At 35.6% G+C, this 22,865-nt stretch overlaps 1 protein-coding gene across 3 annotated transcripts in view; it reads right to left on the bottom strand.

Annotated features, from left to right (window-relative positions):
* DNAH12 (dynein axonemal heavy chain 12) overlaps window positions 1–22,865 on the bottom strand; it is a 213,721-nt gene that overhangs the window by 72,647 nt on the left and 118,209 nt on the right. For all 3 annotated transcript variants that reach the window (XM_070574868.1, XM_070574869.1, XM_070574870.1), the window contains 8 exons: window positions 22,582–22,720; window positions 21,305–21,471; window positions 18,133–18,388; window positions 16,144–16,443; window positions 15,451–15,629; window positions 13,916–14,108; window positions 4,559–4,720; window positions 2,088–2,282 (listed from right to left, as the gene is read on the bottom strand). In XM_070574868.1, coding sequence (XP_070430969.1) covers window positions 2,088–2,282; window positions 4,559–4,720; window positions 13,916–14,108; window positions 15,451–15,629; window positions 16,144–16,443; window positions 18,133–18,388; window positions 21,305–21,471; window positions 22,582–22,720 — 1,591 coding nt within the window. The remainder of the gene's footprint in view (window positions 1–2,087; window positions 2,283–4,558; window positions 4,721–13,915; window positions 14,109–15,450; window positions 15,630–16,143; window positions 16,444–18,132; window positions 18,389–21,304; window positions 21,472–22,581; window positions 22,721–22,865) is intronic.

Genomic DNA, 22,865 nt, shown 5'->3' with positions numbered 1-22,865 from the left:
TCGTTACTCTTTCCCTTATCCTGAAGTTTCAGCTTAGCACTTACCAATACCTGACATAGATTTATTTGTTCATTTGTTTATTGTCTGTCTCCCCAACTACTAAAATGTAAAATCCATGAAAGCAAAGACTTTGTTTTTCTCACTGCTGCTATCTTCAGTGCCTTAAACAGCACGTCAATAAATATTTATTCCATGAAATAATTTATGTTAGATGACTAATTTTCACCTGCTCATTAGAGCATTTTCCAAATTTCCTTTCTTCATATTCAACAAGATGCTTTAATTTTTTTCCTTTGTAGCAGACAATATGCATTTTAAGATCAATTTTTCAGTGTCTAGCCCTCTATTCTAGTGAAATTCAAACTTTTTGATCAAACACCCCATTAGTAAGAATGCCAATTTATGCATATTTACTAATAGATTATATTCATGTTGTATTATTGTACTAATATATTTTTCAAACCTCAAAAGAGGCTTTTAAAGATTCATTATTGAGATCAGTAAATTTTTGTAAAGTGCCAGAATAAGTGTCATATGACTTATGCATCATCGAAAACATTACAAAGGTTTGTCTTTGTGTTCTGAGTGCTGCATTTTTAATTATCCTGCTAATCATGAAGGTTTAATACTTTCTGTAGCAGTTAGAAGGTTTATGGCTAAGGTGAGAGAAACTAGTCTTACTGCATCTTCAAACAAAGGGAATGTATCATTGTAAATGAGAGGTTCAGGAGCAGAGTATTTCCAGAGTTGTTTAATTTAGAAGCTCAAACATGTCATCAAGGATCCAATTCTTTCCACCTTTTTGGTCTACCATTTTCAGCGCACTTTATTTCATCCTTGAGTTTGTCCCATCACAGTGGGAAAACAACTGTTGCAGCTATGGACATTACATCCTCAAGTAACAAGGCTGAGACACAGAAAAGGCCCTTTTCCTACCATGTAACTCTTTCTAGAAAAAAAGTTTTCCCTGAAACTACCCAGCAAACTTTAACTCAGGACCCATAGGCAAGGAATGGTTCATGAATAGGCTCATGCATAGACCAATCAATAATAAGAGACATGAGAGCACCAGTATTGACCTAGACCAACCAGGAAGCAATCCCTGTGATACATGGAGGGTGGTTCCCCAAACAAAATCAGAATTCTGCCAGCAAGGATGGAGTGGGTAGAAAATGGCTGTTGATAGGCAACCAATAGTATCTCCTATGCCATCATAAGGTAATATTGCAAGGCATGATGTACTTTGGGGATAAAGTTTATTGTTTAAACAGTCTACATAAATCCATATTCCAAATACCCTTTGTAAATTTGTTTTTACCAATGTCTTGTCAGATCTTGTGAAGTGGTCATTGTTTTTGCCTCATGATGTGGCTGACACAGAGCTCAAGCTAGCTCATGCTAGTTTTTGCCATTCTCTCACTATCCACTTATTACTGCATTATGTCTTCAATTTTCAGTTCATTGCAAGAATCCCTCAGGGTACTTTGCATACCATCTATGAAACATGGCCATCTGACACAGAAACTGAGTAAAGGTGTAAATGTTAATCCATATGAAATATTTCATACAAAAACAAATATTCCAATAATTCCTTCCCTTATTCCCTGAATTGTTTTGGCACTCCTGTTACATGTACACCCTACTTTGGAGACTAGGGATTTATCCAAAAAATCAATGCCTTCCTGACTGTGTGACACATAGTGATTTACACTTACTTCCTGAGTTTCACAGATATACACATAATACATTCTATTGGTTCCTAATACATCCCTCCTCTATGTAACTAATTCACTTTCATACTTCAGAGATTCACTGTCTCCGTAAGCACACCTTTGCACACCAAGATTATGGCTCTTTTATATAATTGTGACTGCTCATTTGCTGACTGTCTTTTCTGTCTTCCAGTCTAGAGTGTGAACTCCTTATAGGCATCACAGTCTTATCAGTCCCTGGGCACCAAGCACTATGCCTGTCATTAGAACGAGTGATCAAGAAACACTGAATGTATATTAATGTAGATTGAGTAAGAGTTCAGCAAAATTCCAAAAGATTTAGTGCTCCCCCCCCCCCCCAACAAAATTACAAACCTGAAACCAGTCAATGGTACAGCAGTTGATGAGGGATGGGAACTGTCTCAAGCGATTTCGAAAGGCATCTCCGATGGGGCTAAAGGCCACTACAACATGAAGATTATCTTTGCAGCGATTCACAAAGAAAGCGAACAAGGCTAAGGGACTGAGTTCATTGTGTTTATTGCCAGCCTGAGCCAGAGGACGAACACCCTAGAGAATATAAAAAAATAAAAAGCTCGTAAATAAAAATAGATAAGCTGGTAATGAGATTAGTAGAGATTAGAATTTTAAGAATTTTTATTACTCCTCTTGTAAATATCTTTAAACTTTTGTTTTTATATCAATAGAATGGCTTTGATATATTTTGTACTTAGAAGACTTCTTCCACTGTCATAATTCTATAATTTAAAAACAGTATCTTCCAAGAATTTAACTTATGAAGATACAAAAAGTTCACCAAAATATATTTATAGGACTATAGTTCAACATTGTTTTTAAGAGGAAAAAGATCTAAACAACTAAAATATCCGGTTAAAAACATTAGAAAACATCTATATGTTGTAATTTTATACAACTGTTTAAATAATGAGGTATATCAACGTACGTGCAACGGCAAGAGCAGCAAGATAAAATAAGTGAAAAAAAACTCAAATTGTGCACAGTATATATAATATGACTCTCTTTGTTAAATTAAAAATATATAGACGCATGTGTGTGAGTACAAAGCGGCACAGCTTTTTATGGAAGGAGTCACAAATAAGTATTAATCGTGGTTACTCTTGCTGAGACGGACTTAAGGGAGAGTGTGAGAGGGAGGCTTTCCTTTTTTATTCTGGACATTTTTCTTGGTTTATATCATTCTTTTTCTTTTCATTTTGGACACTTATGCCATTTGAATTCTCAAAGTTTATTCTTATAATATTTTTATTTTTAAAAAATGTCAGTAGAGTTGTTTGGTAATGAGATTATGGATCACTTTTAAAAGTAGTCTGGAAATGGAGGTCTGAGGCTGGAACTCTGATGCTGAAGTCAGAGAGATGTGCTGAGTCAATAAAAGGTGTCCTCTAGGCAGTGCCAGGGCCAAGCGATAGAGGTCAGTTATCAGGAGTGAAGTTTAAAGTAAATTCTTTGTCAGAGGGATGAAATAAGCGAAGGCCAAGATATGGTCTTCAAAGATGGTGCAGAGTGTAGAAAGAAAATAACATAACTTCTTTCATATTACCTTTCATATTTTAAAGAATCAATGTGAAGCAAGCAGAAATAGGGATACATTTCAGAAGCCCTGAATTCTCGCCATGGCTATTTCCTTGTAGATAAATTGACATGGTGTTCCTAGGCTTGGGTGGAATGTGAAGGAAAGTTCTTAAGTCCACTGTTGGATCATACCATAAAACAGCAGTGAAGCAGTGGAAACGTTTTGTAGCAAAGTGACGAGAAGAAAAGATAAACAATAGCTAAAGTGAAAAAGCCTGGCAAAGCTTGGGAAATCCCACTCCCCAAAGGTGACTATTCCTTGGATGGGAGTATGGAGGATGACTTTATCCTATGAATTAGGACAATCACTATTCTTCAGCAGCCTTGGCCACATCTTTGACATCGCCAGACAAAAGCAGAGAACTTGGGATCTTTTTTGTTTCTTTTCTCCTTCCCCACCTCAGGCTACGAAGTGGTTATGTACCATTTACTAAGGACTTTCTAAGTGCCTGACACTCCATAAGTGCCTCATTTCATTTGATATTCAGACTTCACAACAACCGTATGTAGGAGGAATGTGTATGTAATAGCATATAATAGTTCCTTTCCATACAAGAGAAAAGCAAGATGCTTTAACTACCAGGGTGAATTCATTTTACTCCAGATGCTGTCCCTGGAGGTTGGAATGAAGCATCCAAGTGTGAGTAATATATTCTGTGGGTAAAAGTAGTTATGGTAACAAGAAAGAGGAAATTACTAGCAGAGATTTTGTGTGGGAAGATCTTAGAAATGGCGGTCCAAGGACAGGACATCTGAAATACTGTGTGCTTCACAATTGTATTTTTTGTCAATTAAATCACAAAGCATGACTCTCTGATATGCCAGAATTGTTAAGACAAGTATTTTTATTAAAGCTTTTGAAAAATTTGCTAACCAGTGGTAAACCATAAAAGCTAATCAAGTAGTGTTTTAAAGCTATGTCTTCTCATATTACTGTAAGTCTAAGACAGAATTTAAAATCTCTAATCACTTATAAAACATGCTAAATAAGATAAAACAGATGAAACTGCCATCATTATGAAAGAAGGAATTATAGAATAAAAATCCTATCTCATAACTATAACAGAAGGAATTTAAAATTCACCAAAAAAAGATGTATTAAAATAACATATTTCAAGTTTTTAATTTCCAAAATCCACTGCACAAGCCATATTTATCTTGAAGAGCAGAGAAAAAATTTCGAGATAAGAAAATTTCTGTGCTGGGACTAGCACTGCCTAAAACGCATTTACCTCCATCACTTCTTGTTTTTCATCTGCTGCAAAAATGTTAGGTACTTCTCCAGTATTGAGAACACTGTCGATATCCTCTAGAAAAGCTTCCTCTTTAATCTGAGTGTCCGTGATTAGAAAGACTGTCTTCTGGCCCTTCATGCCCACATTCCTTAATAGAACCTTAAAATAAAAATGTACTTTAAGCAGGATGTGGTAGAATCTGTTGTTTTTCCTTTCCCTCCCTCCCCCTTTCTTTTTTATTTTTAAGATTTTATTTTTCCTTTTTCTCCCCAAAGCCCCCTCATACACAGTTGTATATTTTTTAGATGTGGGTTCTTCCAGTTGTGGCATGTGGGACACTGCCTCAGCGTGGCCTGATGAGCAGTGCCATGTCCGCACCCAGGATCCAAACCAGCGAAACCCTGGGCCACTGAAGTGGAGGGCATGAACTTAACCACTCGGCCACGGGGCTGGCCCCTCCCCTTCTTTTGATAACAGCATCTCAATTTTATAGTAGTACCCCTTCCCAATTTTGGTGGGGCTGTCAATCAGGGCCTTCATTTCTCCCAGCCCCTGGGTGAAAGACTCCAACTGGTAGAGTTTCCCAAGCCCCTAAACATAGTCATTGATTCAGAGAAGGGCATATGATTAAGAGGGCCCAATCACAGTCTTACTTGAGGGACTGAGAGGGACTCGAAAATAGAAAGATTCTCTGTCGTTCTGAGATGGAGGATATAAAGGCTAATAATCTAAAACTGCTAGGGGCCAACTGTGTTGCCTCATGGAATGAGTCTGCTCAAGAAGGAAGACAAATGAAGGAGAGCAGAGCCAGGAGATAGAAAGAGTAATTACCGAAGACTCAATTTGAGCCTTTAAATTCAGCCATGTCAAAAGTCTATCTACTTCTGGACCCTTTAGTTATGTAAGCCAATAACTCCATCTTTTGCTTAAGCTCGTTTGAGCTGGTTTTGTTTTGTTTTGTCAACTGCAACCAAAGATTCCCAACTAATATAAAGTTATGGACTCAGTGCTATGCTGCAGCTGACTTTTTTAGGGTCTTAGAACTGATTGTTAAAATTTCAAAAACTTGTGAGCAGATTGTTAAACACAGCCAGCATTAAAAATTAAATTATATAAACTTATAATTAAACAGACTACATTAAAAACAAAGCTATCAAATACATAAATCTCATCACTTGCTAACTATTTTATTATATTTACTGTTATGTATGCTATGGCAATTATTTAAATCTATTGCATCTATACAGTAAAATACCATGTAATGTTGTTCAAGCATATAACTCTTCTCAACTCTGTTTTCAGTGACATCATGTTGCTAACTTTAAATAATCCATGGTGGGAGTTTTTACACCACAGAAATTGGCAAAGCTACAAATCAAAAGTTCCCCTTGACCCCCGGAGAGTTGGTTAACAGTTGTCAGCATATCACTGGATAGATTTCAAGTGAAAACAGTATTAGGACTTCTGCAAATAATTTTTAAAGTAAAATTTGATTTCAAAATCATATCTTTTAAATAAACCATATCATTTAAATAAATGTTGAGTTTTAATATTATACAAACTATGTCTTTTTTCCATTAAAGCCATCTTCCAATATGCAGGCTGTCATGTTCCTAGAAATAATTTTCTATCATCAAAACTAGGGAAGCGAGCTTTTAAAGAGGTATTATATCTAATCATTTCAGCTTTATAATTATTTTTATACTGTTTATCTTTATAATTATTAACATTATATAAAAGTAAATAGACAAATACAATATAAATAAACAGATTTAAATTATTGCCACAAGCATTGCTATATTTAAAAGTCATATGCAAACATACAATGTGTGAAACTGTTTCCAAATAGGAAAAGAGAGTTAACATTTGCAAAATACTAACTATATGCCAGAGATATTACAAGAACCTTACATACACTGTATGATTTAAACATAAAAAACTATGAAATAGGTGGTATTATCTACATTTTACAAATGAAGGAAAAATGGAGTGCTGTCAGCAAGGTGATAGACTAGAAGTTCCAGGCCCTTGTTCTCCCATGGAGACACCAAATTATCAATACACAGACCAAAATACATTTGTGAGAACTCTAGAAAGTAGTTAAGGGGCCATAGCACCCCTACAAGTAAAAAAGAGAAGGGACAATGGAAGGAGAATAAGAGAATTCATTGCATTTTTCTCACCCTAGCCTCCCACCCTCAGCATAGAGTAACACAATTGGGAGAATAGGATCAATTCCTGGCTCCTCCCTCAGGACAGAAGGAATAGAGTAGAACTTACATCTGGCATTCTGGTTTGTCTGGGGGATGCCTTAGGGACTGATTTCTGTCTTGCTTGACTCAGGGCACTGATGGGAACAGGGCCTAGTTTGGATATGAGGTTGGAGGCCACCAAAAACAGAGGCAAGTCCCCCAGCACAAGTCCCCTTCAGCAGAGACTCTGAAATTCCATAGAAAGGTGCTGGAGGTGGGGGCAAGAGATTAAAGGCAGAGAAATACAAGAGAAACCAAAACCAAAAGCTCACAAGAAGAAAGAGGAAATTAAGATAGCCAATAGAACCTGTATATACTAGAATAAAAGTACATATGTGACCCCAAAGAAAATGCATGCTCAGAAAATTTCTAAGAAGTCCCAGAATATCTAGCCATGCTGATTGGTGAGGTTTTCCCTCCTCATGAAGCCAGTGCATAAAGACTGGGAGAGGTGGCAGTTTTCAAGTGCTCAAAACTCGACAAAAGATCACAAGGCATACAAAGAGACAGGGAAATATGGCCCAATCAAAGAAGAAAAAAAGCTCCAGAAACTAACTCTAAAGAAACAAATCTATGAACTGCCTGACAAGAAATTTAAAATAGCTGTCTTAAAAAGCTAAAAGAGAATACAGATAGACAACTAAAGGAAATCAGGATAATAATTCATGAACAAAATGGGAATATCAACAAAGAGATAGAAACTATAAAAAAATAACTAAGATGCAATTCTGGAGCTGAGAAATACAATAACTGACCTGAAAAATTCTCAATGGCGATTCAACAGCAGATTTGATCAGGCAGAAAAAGAAGTCAGTGAACTTAAAGACAGGCCATTTGAAATCTTGAGTCAGAGGAGCAAAAAGAAAAATGAATGAAGAAAAGCAAACAGAGCCTAAGGGACTTTGGGGATACCATTAAATGAACAAATACATGCATTGTGGAAGTACCAGAAGGAGAAGAGAGACAGAAAGGGGCATAGAGCTTATTTGAAGAAATAATGGCTAAAAATTTCTCAAATCTGAGGATAGAAAAGGATACACAAATTCAAGAAGCTCAACAAACTTCAACTAGGATAAACCCAAATTGACCCACACACCAAGACATATAATCAAACTGTTGAAAGTCAAAGACAGTGAATCTTGAAATCAGCAAGAGAAAAGCAGCTCAGCACATACAAGGGATCTTCCATAAGATTAGGAGAATATTTCTCAGCAGAAACTTTGCAGGCTAGAAGAGAAGTGGAATGATATATTCAGAGTGCTGAAAGAAAAAAACTGTCAACCAAGAATACTGTATCTGGAAAAACTATTCTTCAAAAGTAAAGAAATTTTTTTTTGAGGAAGTTTAGCCCTGAGCTAACATCTGCTGCCAATCCTCCTCTTTTCGCTGAGGAAGATTGGCCCTGAGCCAACACTTGCACCAATCTTCCCCTATTTTGTATGTGGGATGCCTGCCACAGCATGGCTTGGTAAGTGGTGTGTAGGTCCATGCCCAGGATCCAAACTGGTGAACCCTGGGCTGCTGAAGCAAGCATGCAAACTTAACCACTACACCACCAGGCCAACCCCCAAAAATAAAGAAATTGAGACCTTTTCAGGTAAATAAAAGCTGAGGGAATTCATTACCAATAGACCTGCCCTTCAAGAAATGCTAAAGGGAGTACTTCAAGTTAAAACAAAAGGATGCTAGACAGCAATACAAAGCCATATAAAAGTATAAAATTCTCCAGTAAAGGTAAATATATGGACAAACATAGAATTCTATATTACTGTAATTTTGGTGTATAAATCCTTTTTTAGTTCTTGTATAGAATCTAAAAGACAAAAGCACTGAAAAACCCTATAAGTCTATGTTAATGGGTAGACAATCAATAAAGATGTAACTTGTGATATCAATAACATAAAGTGTGTGTGGGCATATGTAAAGAAGTAGAGTTTTTGTATGTGATTAAAGTTATCAGTTTAAAGCAAGTTTTCATTACTTTAAGATGTCTTATGTCATTACAATGGTAACCACACAGAAAGTATCTATAGAATATACACAAAAATAAATGAGAAAGAAATCAATGCATGTCACTACAAATAATCAACAAAACACAAAGGAAGGCTGTAAGAGAGGAAATGAGGGACAAAAAAAGATATAAAACATACAGAAAACAAGTAAGAAAATGTCATTAGTAAATCCCTTCCTATCAGCAATTACTTTAAATGTAAATGAATTTAATCCCCCAATAAAAAGACATAGATTAGCTGAATGGATTAAAAAACAGGATCCAACGATGTGCTGCCTATAAGACACTCACTTCAGACCTAAGGACACACATAGGCTGAAAGTGAAAAGATGGAAAAGATGTTCCATCCAACTGGTAACAAAAAGAGAGCAGAGTGGCTATTCTAATATCAGACAAAATAGACTTTTTTTTTCAAAGATTGGCACCTGAGCTAACAACTGTTGCCAATCTTCTTTTTTTTTCTTTCTGCTTTTCCTGCCCAAATCCCCCCAGTACATAGTTGTATATTTTAGTTGTGGGTCCTTTTAGTTGTAGCATGTGGGACGTTACCTCAGCATGGCCTGACGAGTGGTGCCATGTCAGCACCCAGGATCCAAACCAGCGAAACGCTGGGCCGCCAAAGTGGAGCGTGATAACTTAACCACTAAGCCACAGGGATGGCTCCCCAAAATAGACTTTAAGTCAAAAATTGGCACAAGGGACAAGAAACATTATATAATAATAAAACAGTTAACAAAATACACAGGATGAGAAACAAAGGAAGTGCAGGAGAACCAGAGGACAAGTGATAAAATGGCAGCATTAAGACCTCATATACTGCTAACCCCCTTAAAGGTAAATGGATTGAATTCTCCAATAAAAAGACACAGAGTGGCGAGATGGATAAAAGAACAAGACCAAACAATATATTGCCTCCAGGAAACACATTTCAGCTCCAACGACAAATGCAGGCTCAGAGTGAAGAGATGGAAGATGATACTCCACGCTAATGGCAAACAAAAGAAAGCAGGTGTTGCCATACTTATATCAGACAAAGTAGACTTCAGGATAAGACAGGTAAGGAGAGACAAAGAGGGTCAGTATTTAATGATCAAAGGGACATTCCATCAAGAAGAAATAATGCTTGTAAATATCTATGCACCCAACACAGGAGCGCCAAAGTACATAAAGCAACTATTAACAAATCTAAAAAAGGTATTAATAATAACACAATAATAGTAGGGGACCTCAACACTCCATTCACATCAATGAATGATCATCCAGACAGAAAATCAACACAGAAACAGCAGAATTATTTTTTATTCTTAATTTTTTTAATTAAAAAAAATTTTTTTGAGGAAGATTAGCCTGAGCTAACATCTGCTGCCAATCCTCCTCTTTTTGCTGAAGAAGACTGGCCCTGAGCTAACATCCATGCCTATCTTCTTCTACTTTATATGTGGGACGCCTACCCCAGCATGGTTTGCCAAGCAGTGCCATGTCCGCACCTGGGATCCAAACTGGCAAACTCCAGGCTGCTGAAGCGGAACATGCACACTTAAACACTGCACCACCGGGCCGGCCCCAGAAACAGTGGAATTAAATGAAAAGCTGGACAAGTTGAACTTAGTAGACATATATAGAACACTGCATCCAAAAACAGCAGAATACACATTCTTCTCAAGTGTGCGTGAAACATTCTCAAGGATAGACCATATGTTGGGAAACAAGGCAAGCCTCAATAAATTTAAGAAGATTGAAATAATAACAAGCATCTTTTCTGATCACAATGCTATAAAGCTAGAAATTAATTACAAGAAAAAAGCTGAGAAAGGGACAAAGATGTGGAGACTAAACAACATGCTGTTGAGCAAGCAATGGATCATTGAAGAAATTAGAGGAGAAATAAAAAAAATCTGGAGACAAATGAAAATGAAAACATACCATACCAACTCCTATGGGATGGAGCAAAAGGCATATTAAGAGGGAAATTCAACGCAATACAGTCTCACTTTAACAAACAAGAAAAATCCCAAATAACCAATCTCAAACTACATCTTATTGAAGAGTGAATGCAGCAGCAGTGTGTAGCAGGAACCTGAAAGTAGAGATACTAAAGGGTTGAGGAAAATCACTTAGGGGGCTACTATGCTATTTTAGAGAAAAGTGATGGGGCCATAAACTGGAGCAGTGGCAGTGGAAATGCAGAAGAAAAGCCAAAGATCTCTTGTATGATTCATCCTTTTAACAATTCTGTACAAATAGAGCAGGGTCCTGTGGCACTTGCCTCCAGAGAGTGAGTGTCTCCTTAAATTTTGCACCCTAGGTACCTCACTTGCCTTACTCTAATCCCAGCCCTAAAATGGAGGTGGGATTATCTCCATTTTCTGAAAGAAAATCAAACTCAAGAAAACAATCATCTGATCAAAAAGCATTATTGGGCACCCACTAAGTGCTGAAGATTGGGCACCAAATAACAAGACATCACCCTTGACCAAAGGAGTATATGGTTTACTGGAGGGAGACAGGAAATTACAATTCAATGCTGTGATGGGATAGTGAATGGCACTGGATCTGGTCTCAGACTGTTTGGGTTGGAACCATAGTTCTACCATTTTCATGTGACCGTGGCCAAGGTGATAATAATGGTACCTACTTCACAGTGCTATAAAAGATAAAAAGAATTATTATATAGAAATCATTTGGAACAGTGCTAAGCACATAGTTAGTGGTATCTCACCATTTAGGAAACCAGAATATGTCACCCAAAAATATGGTTCTTTGACATAAAAATTATTTTGAGTTAAAGGCTCAAAGAAGTAGCAAACCCAGGAAAAGCTCTCGCTACCCTCCCCTTTTTCTGCAGTAAGGCAGAATATAAATTCTCCTTTACTGGAGACAACTCTAGACTCTTTATCAGCCCAGAGATGGCACCAGAGGAATGTGCAAACAAACTTTACTCCATTTGTTTCCTGCCACACATTTACCTTCCCATGGTTTGCTGCCTTTGGAAGCTTAACACCATTTTCCTTTGTCCTGTCATTTCTCCACAAATTTATTGTTCTTTGTTAAAGATGCTATATAAGTCAGAGTTCTAAGCCACTTCTTTGAATTACTCATCTCTGAGTGCTCCCCTGTGTAAGTGCAATGCACATTTTAATAAATTTCTGTTTGTTTTTCAAAAAAAATAATAAAAGGGTTAATTTACCAGGAAGATATAACAATTATAAGTATTTATGTACCCAACAGCAGAGCTCCTAAATACATGAAGCAAACATTGACAGAATTGAAGGGAGAAATAGACAGCAACACAAAAGTAGGAGACTTCAACATCCCACTTTAAATAAGGGACAGAACAACTAAACAGAAGATCAATAAGGAATAGAGAATTTGAGCAATACTGTAGACCAATAGGAGCTAACAGATATACACACAACACTCTACCCAGCAACAGCAGAATACACATTCTTCTTAAGTGCACATAAAACATTCTCCAAGATAGATCACATGTTAGGCCACAAAACAAGTGTTAACAAATTTAAGAAGACTGAAATCATATCAAACATCTTTTCTGATCACAATGGAATGAAACCGGAAATCAATACCAGAAGGAAAACTGTAAAATTCACAAATCCATGGCAACTAAACAACATACTCTTAAACAATCAGTAGGTCAAATTAAAAATCACAAGGAGAAATAGAAAGTTTCTTGAAACAAATGAAAGTAAAAATCCAAGATATCAAAACTTATGAGGTGCAGCAAAAGCAGTGTTAAAAGGCAGTGTTATAGTTGCAAATGCTTACATTAAAAAAGAAGAAAGATCTCAAATCAACAACCTAACTTTACACCTCATGGAACTATAAAAAGAAGAACTAAACTCAAAGCTAGCAGAAAGAAGAAAATAGCAAAGACTAGAGCAGAAGTAAGTGAAATAGAGAATAGAAAATCAGGAGAAAAATCAATGGAACTTAGAGTTGGTTTTATGAAAATATCAACAAAATTGGTAAAATCTCAGCTAGATTAAGAAAAAAAGAGAGAAGACTCAAATAACTAACATCAGAAATCAAAGAAGGGACATTACAAAGGATGCCATAGAAATTAAAAATATTGTGAGAGCATACTATTAGCAATTATCTGCCAACAAATTGTATAACGTAGAAGAAACAGATAAATTCCTAAAAACAAATGAAGACATTAAAGGACAGAAAGATTTAGTAACACGCCCAAGATAATCTAACCAACAAATCACGCAAAGCAGGAGTTAAAACTGAGTTTGCCTAACTTCAAAGTCCACGTTCTTTCTACTATAGTATGCCGCTTGCTAAATCTATTTGTTCATTTTGTAGTAAAGGTATCAAAAATTTCCCTCTAAAGTGAGAGCTGAAAAAGAAACAATGTAATTTTTCCTTCCAAGTGTTTGATATCAGCTTGGATTCACCATTTCCACCTGCAAGTAGCCAAGAAAAGCCCAGTTCTCTAGGCTAACTTTTAGGATGTAGAAATTTAGTATGTGAGGGTCAGTAAAAGGGGAAAAAGTCCAGCAATACTTCCCTTCCTTTTTTTTCACTTTGGGTCATCTCTCTTCTGGGGCCTGCAGACCCCTAGGCACATGAGGATGAAGCCCAAGTACACACTCCACTAAAATACTGGTTACTGGGAACAGCAACACAGCTCCAAAGAAGCTATTGAGACTGGACAACAGTAATGACATCATCATCATCATCACTGAGATTCTTATTTAACAGTCTGCTGGAAAACATATATTTATCTGAAATAAGGCCTCACCGAACTAGAATAAAGATATAAGCCATGGCAGCAGTGGTAATAGTGTGGTGGATAAGTTATAAATCCTGCTCTGCTGTGTCTACCTTCCCTCAGTGTCAGTTTCCTCATCAGTAAAACACAGAGACAACCATATATGTTGCATTGAATTGTTGTGCCTATAGAATGAGATCGTGTTTGTACCTAGAAGAGTGCTCAACACACACAGTAACTGCTCTATGGATAGCATCATCATCATCACCAAGGTATTCAGCACACAGCCATACAGGTTGGCTCTCTTTTCACAGGTAAAAGAATGCACTGATATTATTTTAGACACATAATTTTACCTTCAGATCCTCTCTCCACTCATTCATACCATAGCTCTTAGAAATTTCTGGTTGGGAAATCTGCATTTTTGCCATGGATGTAGCCAGACGAGTTAAAGATTGACGACCACTTCCTCCAAGGCCAACAAGCAAAGCATTTCCACCAGACTGCTTCAGAATTCGACATATTCGTGATAAATGTTCCAGTACATACCTAAGAAACATCAATATTATTATATTAAAGTAAATGTATATTTACACATAACTATTGTTTTGCTTTCCTAGAAGGATGGACTTTGCTGTCCCATATGTTAGTATCACAATTTTGTGTGTGTATGTAAGGAAGATTGGCCCCAAGCTAACATCTGTGTCAATCTTCCTCTATTTTGTATGTGGGATGCTGCCACAGCATGGTGTGATGAGCAGTGTGTAAGTCTGCACCCAGGATCCGAACTTGTGAACCCCAGGCCACTAAAGTGGAGTGCGTGAACTTAACCACTATTCCACTGGGCCAGCCCCACTATCCCAATTTTAAGAGGTAATCATCAAAAAGTGTGATTTTTTTTCAAAAGCGTTTACAACTGGATCATTTGATGCAAAGAAAAACTAAAGTACAAATTCAAGAAATGTAATATATAAATTATGGAAGCAAAATAAAATTGTAATTGCTTACATTGGAAGTGTATTATTCCTTTTGTTAAAAACACGTCTTCAATCTTTTAATACTAGGATTTCTATGTAAGAAATAGAAACTTAGTCATCTACAAAATAAAAAATTCAGGAAAGACACTAGGCCTCACTAGTAATTTGGGAAATTAAAATTAGAGCCACAATGAGATACCATTTCACTGTCCTTAGACTGGCAAAACTTACCATGTCTGAAAAATCTTAATTGTTGGCAAAGGTGAGGAACAATATTAGCTCTTAGAAACAATAATCATTTTTGAAGATACTTTGGCAAAACTTAGTAAAATAGAAGATGCTTACGTACCATGACACTGTAACTCCACTTCTGGGAATATAGCCTAGAGAAATTCTTATACATGTACCTGAGGAGACTTGAATATTCAAATCTTTTTTATAATTGCAAAAACTAGAAGTCACGTAAAAGCCTATCTCAGAAGAATGACTACATTGTGTTATAATTATATAATGGAATGCAATATAGTAATAAAAATTCATTTTTGTGAATCTCACAAACAATACAGAAGAAACCAACTTGCAGAAGAATATGTACAGAATGCTACCATTCATATGAGTTTTAAACATGCAAAATAAGACTGTGCATATATTTGTAGGAACACATATGTGTAGTTAAAGTCCAAAGAAACACATGAGTTTCTTTTTACTTCTGTAGGCTATGATGGGAATGCAGTGAGAGAGGGTTGGCTACACAACGGACTTCGAATAAATTGCTAATATTTTATGTCTTAAGTTGGGTGATGGGTACAAGGTTATTCACCATATTTTTCTTTATACTTTTTTGTACATTTTAAATATCTCACAATAAAATCTTAAAAATAGCAATTTCAACCATCAATACCAAATGTAGGTACCTAAAAACGACAAGATTCATTCTTGTTTTGTGAGTTTGATTATACTCATCTAAGCATTGCTCCACAATGTCACTAAAATGATGAATATTTGGAATTTCAATATAAACTCTATCATCTCCTTCAAGGTCAGGATTCATATAGTCACCAAACATCAGATTTCTTAAGTTCTCTTCAGTTACCTACAGAATGGAAATCAACAAATTATAAAACTTAAAAATTTTTCTAAAATAAATTTAAGAAAATTTTTTTGTCCATGTTATGAGATGGCTATCAATTAGATAATGCTTTTAAACATTAGGGTGATAAATAATATATTTGTAAAATTAATACCTGAAACTATATTATACCCTTAGGAAATAAAAATAAAAGAACTTTTTTCTATCATATAAGTATCCCCTACCCCCAGAGCCTGGAGAAATCATTCTGAGAGACTCCTATTTATAGTAATTACTAAGGGATGGTCACCATGTTAAGCACTTTATAGCTATTATACCATTTAATCCCTATCATATAAGGATTTATTCTTTAAGTAACTTCTACGTTACATACAAAATTCTGCTGAAGACAAATCTTCAGGAAAGTTAAAAGAATAAGATCATTAAGAAGCAGTAGTATTTTTTAAAGAAAGGTTGATTGTAACAATTCATTTTATTGTACTGTTTTAATTTGTTTTTAACCACTAAGTACACTCACTGGTGCATTCTCTTTCCTCAAGTGTGAAAAAATGCTATCAAATGATTCTTTAAAATGGTCCTTTATAACAATTTTGATTAAATTGAACAGCCAGCGTCGATCATCATCATTAATGAGGCGATCATAAAACACTCGGAGAACTTCATGCACAAAGAGACGGGTCATAGTGTGTTTGCTCTCCACAGCATCTCTTTCAATGAGTAAGCATCCCTGGATGACACGTGAAAAATCCCGCAAGTTGAAAGTGTAATGAGATTTTGCGGGAGTGGGCAAAAGATTCTCCATGGATCGTTTATATATCTGAATATGAAAAAGGCAACAAAGCAAAAATAAAATGCTTATAATCAGCAAAGCCATGTAACAAATAGTATATTATATAAAATATTTTATTTATCCTATCAGATTATATTGGCTTGGAGAATTGTATAGTACTAAGCCTAGCACAGCATCTATCTATCTATTTTGGTTTACAGCACACAACCAGGCATCATGAAGTTCAAGGAACTTAACATTATCTGATTCCATCCAAGCCCAAGAAGTGACAATGCTTTTATTTCCCAGTTATTATGGTTATTCCATTTAAAGGTTAATGACCTGGGATTAAGTAGTTAACAAAAACTTTAGTAGAAAGTGAAATCAGATAACTTGCTCTGAAGCATTTCAAATGAAGACAAGGCTGAAACAATTTCCTTTTGACTACCACTGACTTCAAAATAAATCAAAGTGTTCTCTTCCTTCTCTTCTTTCTCTTATTTTCTCTCCCCTCTTCTACCTTCTATCTTAATTGGCTATAATATGGAAATGAAAGATATGTTTACTATATGCTAAATTTACCAAATGAAGTTTAATATTATCTTTAAAGAAGGTAAATTAAATCTTTTATAATATAACCTGAAAAAAGCCCCAAATAAAATTATTTTTCATTTATATGTGTTCTAGGATTCATTCCCCTGCCCTAACCAGCACACGTGGTAGGTCTATGATGCTTCAAAGACAGGAAAAAAAAGGATCCTTTCTGTATCCCATTCTGCCTGACCAACTCCCCCCTCTTTCCAGGAGATGCCTGAAATATAAATATATTTTATAAGTAAAAGCACTTTTCTGTATCAGAATAAGTATAGCGGTTACAATTTACTATCTCTTTGCTCTAGTTTCTCTATTTTAACAGCACAAATTTTCCACTGAAGCAAGGGGAAAAGAACTTTAGAAAGACACAGTGCTCTTGGAAACTGATGGAATGATTTTAAGGAGATTTTTGCTTCTGGTTACAGTGAATTCCACTTTTTCAAGGCTCCAGAAAGCTTAGTTCAATGAGATTATCACTAATTTACCTTAAATACCTATCTTCCTTCTACGATTAGCAATGAGGCTGGCTCTGGCCTCTGAGCAGAGGCAGATACACCTTGAATAATTTACAAGCTGCTCTTTGGCCATATGGGCAGTTTTGTTTTTTGTTCCCACCCTTGTGTTTCCTTATTATTATTTTTTCACTGCTACTCCTAAATTATGTCATCTGGCTGAAAATAATGTATTCATAAGCTGCTTAAGTTTTTTTTTTTTAAGACAAACATGAAGAATGGAAGGAAAGAGAGAGAAGAGAAAATTGATAAACACCAGACAGAGTAGGAAACTAACAATCAGGGAAACACCTACAATGTGGCAGATACTGGTTCTGGATGATTTCTTTATAACAACCTCGTGAAACAGGTATTATCTCCCACTTCAGTGATCAAAAAATTGAGTTTCTGTAAGGTCAGATTACTGGCTCAAGGCCATATAGCTAGGAAATAGCAGTCAGGGCTCAAACCTAGTTAGATTCCCTAATTTCAAGGCCTATGATCTTCCTGTTCTCAAGGCTTCTTAAAACCTTCTGTGACACTGAAGACCTAAGTAGATGGCTAAGGAAAAATACATTAAAAAAAAAAAAGTAAGGACCAAATAAGGGAAATATGAAATACTAAAACATTTTGTATTGCATTATTTGCTCACCTCCATGGTCCCACTGACAATTTGGTTCCCAATTAAAAAGTATTCTGGAAGAAATTCATGAGTCCTAAGATAGAATGCTACAATTGATGAGAATATGCGAACCATAGTTTCATCACTAAAAGTATTAATAGTGCAGATGTTGAAATGTCGAATAAAACGAGGAGTAACTGGATTTCTTCCACCACCGGGAGGACCCATGGCAGCAATCAGCTCTATGTCAACCAATGTGATTTTACTTGTGTCCTTAAGGTCATACCTTGAAAATATAAAGATTCCAAAACAATCAGTTATAAAGCCAATAAGATGGACTGAAATGTAGATCTCCCTAGAAACTTAATCCAATTTTACCTTGTCTAAAAGGAAGAACTTTAGATTATACTTGGAGTAGGAGAGAACTGTTTTTTAAAGGGTTCCTTTAATTTTTATTTCTGTTTTTAATTGAAGTATAATTGACATATTGGTTTCAGATGTACAATGTAATGATTTCATATTCATATATATTGTAAAATGATCACCACAGTAAGTCCAGTTAACGCTCATCACCATACACAGTTACAAAATTGCTTTTTGTATGATGAGAACTTTCAAGATCCACTCTCCTAGCTACTTTCAAATATGCAATCGAGTATTAATAACTATAGTCACCAGGCCATGCATATCATCCCTATGACTTATTCATTTTATAACTGGAAATTTGTACCTTTTGACCGACTTCACCCACTTCCCACTCCCTGCCTAAGGCAAGTACCAATCTGTGGAGGGAACTTTTTTAAAAGCAGCATTCTATTTCTCTTTTCAGTGACACTGATTCTGTTGCCCAGATTCTGGGTCTCTAGAATGTCCCTTCCTCATGTGCATCCCTTTCTTTTCTCCTATTCTTCTTTCCAATTTGACTCTCTGTTTTTTCTCTTCTCACTCTAACACCATAAACATGGATGAGAGATCAATCCTGTTTGTAGCTGGTTATAAGTAGGGTGACCATATGCCCCATTTTGCCTAGGACAATTCTGGTTTGTGCTTGTCCTGGAGTAATTATTAATAATTCTCCCCTTCTACTCTCATAAATGTCCCAGTTTGAAAAATAACTCATATAGTCATCCTACTTACAGCAAAGTCCTGATTTCTTTTTCTCATTTCAAATCTTATCTTCAGAGCACATAAGGATGTCTACGTAGTACCTATACACTTTTGTTATATAAAAAGGAACCAATTAGGAAATAACAATGCTCCAAAGAAGTTTTAATCAGAAAGGACTTTATAAATAGCTCACTTTAGTTAGAACCACTCAGAGTGAAAAGGTGCCTATATCCAAGAGGCCATTAAGTCCTTTAATATTGAAGCAAAAAGTGGGGTGGGAGAAATCTATATAGCCAGTCCTTAGTCTTACAGTATGCTAGAATTATAAAAATATGACTTGATTTTTGGCAACAATGCTAATAACTGTCAATGGGGGACTGGTTAAATAAATTATGGCAAGATCCACACAACTAAACGGTATTATAATAGCCAATAAAATGAATGAGACAAATAATATGGATAGGTGTTCAAGATCAACATTTAAGTGCAAATAAGTTGCAAAACATTATGTGTAATATGAGTCTATGTTTTTAAAAAATAAAAACATATTTATATAGAAAAAAAACCTGGGAGGAATGGGGAATGCACTATTAACAGTGGTCATCTCCTGGAGGCAGGATTCTAAGGGTTTTCAGTAATAACAAAAATTTATTCACTTCAAAATTAGTCAGTCTTTACCTTGAAATAAAAATCATGGCATATTGGGGATTAGGAAAGTATATTTAAGAGGAGTAAATGAAGAATTACTAATCCTCACTAAAAGATACAATGTCTTAACATGTTGGAAACTGATCATCTCATCATAAATTCAGGTGGAGGGAGCAGAAGAGTTATCTATGAAATTGCCGTCAAAACCAAACTATCTCAAAACTATGGTGGTTCCAAACAGTCACAGAAAATACAGAGAATTGAAAATGGTGGAAACATAGGGTACTGATTACGGTTACTTAGGTTGGAAACTACCCACAAATTCTCAGCCCTGGGGGAATGGTACTTTGAAAGATGTAATCTGTAAGTTATTTCCAATAATTGAAAATAACAGTTGAAAAGGAAAGAATTTACTATATTATTGAATAAACACATTTCCAATACTGGATAATTTATCCCATTTATCTAACATTCACACATTCACAGGAAAGAATGGTGTAAAAAGGTCTAGAAAAGTCTTCCAAAAATTTCTGTAACATATAGGAAAATCTGAGCAACCATTTCCTTCCACAAATAACTTTAAATATGTTTTCCTTTAATGTGAGAAACTAAAACAGAAAAAGAGATATACAACATCCCAAAGCCGAGAATGATGCCCTGAAAGATAGGGATGTTGCCTTTCCTCCATATCAGCACTTCCATATAGATAGGCATTTCTTCCCAGAAACTAAGGATTAATTACTGACCTACTGTCCTCATCTCGTGACCAATGATCTGCTGACCACTGGCTTGCTGTGCTCATCTTGTGACCACTGACCTGCTGTGCTAGCAAAGCATCTCATGACAGTAGTAAAAGAGATATTCCTGTCATATGTGATGTATGTTCCTTGTTTCAAGATGGTATATAACCACTCTGTACACCCCGCTTCTTTGGAGTGCTTCTTGCCTTGGTGGAAGCATTCTCTCAGGCTATAGTTCTCAAAACTGGCTCATAATAAACTCACCCCAGTTTTGATTTGTAGATTGATTATGAATTATTTGTGTTGATAAAACACCTTACTGATAACATTTGGGAATAAATTTGTGATTAAAGGTGAAAAAAAACAGGGGACCGGCCCTGTGGTCAAGTAGTTAAGTTCATGCGCTCTGCTTCAGTGGCCCAGGGTTTCACTGGTTCAGATCCTGGGCATGGACACAGCATCACTCATCAGGCCATGCTGAGGAAGCGTCCCACATGCCACAACTAGAAGGACCCACAACTAAATAATATACAACTATGTACTAGGGGGATTTGGGGAGAATAAGCAGAAAAAAAAGATTGGCAACAGTTTTTAGCTCAGGTGCCAATCTTAAAAAAAATAAAAGATAAAAAAGTAAAATAAAATAGAAAAAGAGAACAAAGAAATGACTTCAGCATGGCTAATTAAAACTTCAATTAAATAGTTACCAATTCCCGCAGTCAAAAAATTGTCGTAATAATTCAATAGGAGGTTGAGCTCCATATTTCTCCAATGCAGGCATATTCATGTCATCTATAAAAATTATACACTTCTTTCCCATAGGTGGTCCAAAAACTCCTTTGCGTCTTTTATCCAATCTATTCATAATAATATTCTAAAATATAAAGAAGGAAGAGTAGTATATTTAAAGCCATACTTAACACCAGAAAAAAAAAAGGCATTTAACAGTCTAATCACGTAAGGAAATAATGCCAAGCAGCACTATGTGCATGTGTGTTTACTCATTTTTTAGAGTGATACCAAACTTCATGTTCAATATCATTCAAAGAGCATTTATTGAAATCCTTCTACGTATTCAAAATTCTTACATATATACATATTATATTTATATTATATAATATTTATATTATAATTTTTATATATGTGCACATACGTGAAATATTTTCTTCATTAGATACCCCAAGATATCTATTAACCTTAACTTACTCAATATCTAAAAGTGTAATCTAAATTTGTAAGATTTTGAAATTAAGAAAATTAAGGAATTCTATAGGCTTAAAACAATGGAAATGAACTCTATAGGCCAGGAGAGAATGTACACACATAAATTTAGGAATGGATGATAAAAATGGTGATTAGAAAGGTCTCATGGAGTACTTTCATCTGGGAACATTTGGGGGTAAAGAATGGGATGCATAACTATAATTAGTGTTCGGGTGGTGAACATGATGTAATGTATCCAGAATTTGAAATATGATGTACATCCGAAAAAAATAAAAATTAAAAAAAAAAAAGAATGGGATGCATAGCCACATGGTACCTGTCACAGAAGGTCATGTAATAGTCTATGGTTTGAAAGATCTTTCACTGACAGAACTTCAGTAAGCAGTAAATGTCCCTAAAAACGATTTAAGAGAGTCTAGAAAGAACGATCAAAAGTTCTCTCTTTCTTTCTCTCTCTTCCCCCTCCCTTCTCTTACATACCTTTCTCTAGTTAAGAAATCAGTTGTTCCTTCTTCTCCAGCTTAAAAAAAAGGTGACAAAGCTCAATAATCCAGTATTAATGCAAAAATGTTTTCTTGAACTTTTGTCCTTTAAACTTGATTTTTAAAACTTGTACCACCAAAAATAAAAGTTTTGATGTTTTATTTAAATTCATAGAAGATTTACACAGCTACTCATTTAATATGCAATTTTAAATACTAATCAAATAAGGCAAAAAAGATTAATAATTATAGACCCATGTTTCTGGCTTTAAACTAACCTGAACCTGGTTGGCACTGGTCCGTGCAGAGAAATTAACATAAAAAGGAAAGTACTGGTCCTTTTCCAAGTGATTCATTAGCTTATCCTTCACATACACTGACTTTCCTGTACCCGTTGGACCCACAAAAAGCAGTGGCCTTTATGAAAACAATGAACACATCATTCAAAAGGGGAAAAAGTCAGAACACATTCCTACTAAAAGAGGTTGGAATTAGTTGAAAACGTAAATGACAATCAAATCATCCTCATCTAAAAACTCACATTTTAATCTATCATTGTTAT

Source organism: Equus przewalskii, chromosome 15, assembly GCF_037783145.1.
Source record: "Equus przewalskii isolate Varuska chromosome 15, EquPr2, whole genome shotgun sequence".
Lineage (NCBI taxonomy): Eukaryota > Metazoa > Chordata > Mammalia > Perissodactyla > Equidae > Equus > Equus przewalskii.
This window is presented reverse-complemented; position numbering and strand designations above follow the sequence as displayed.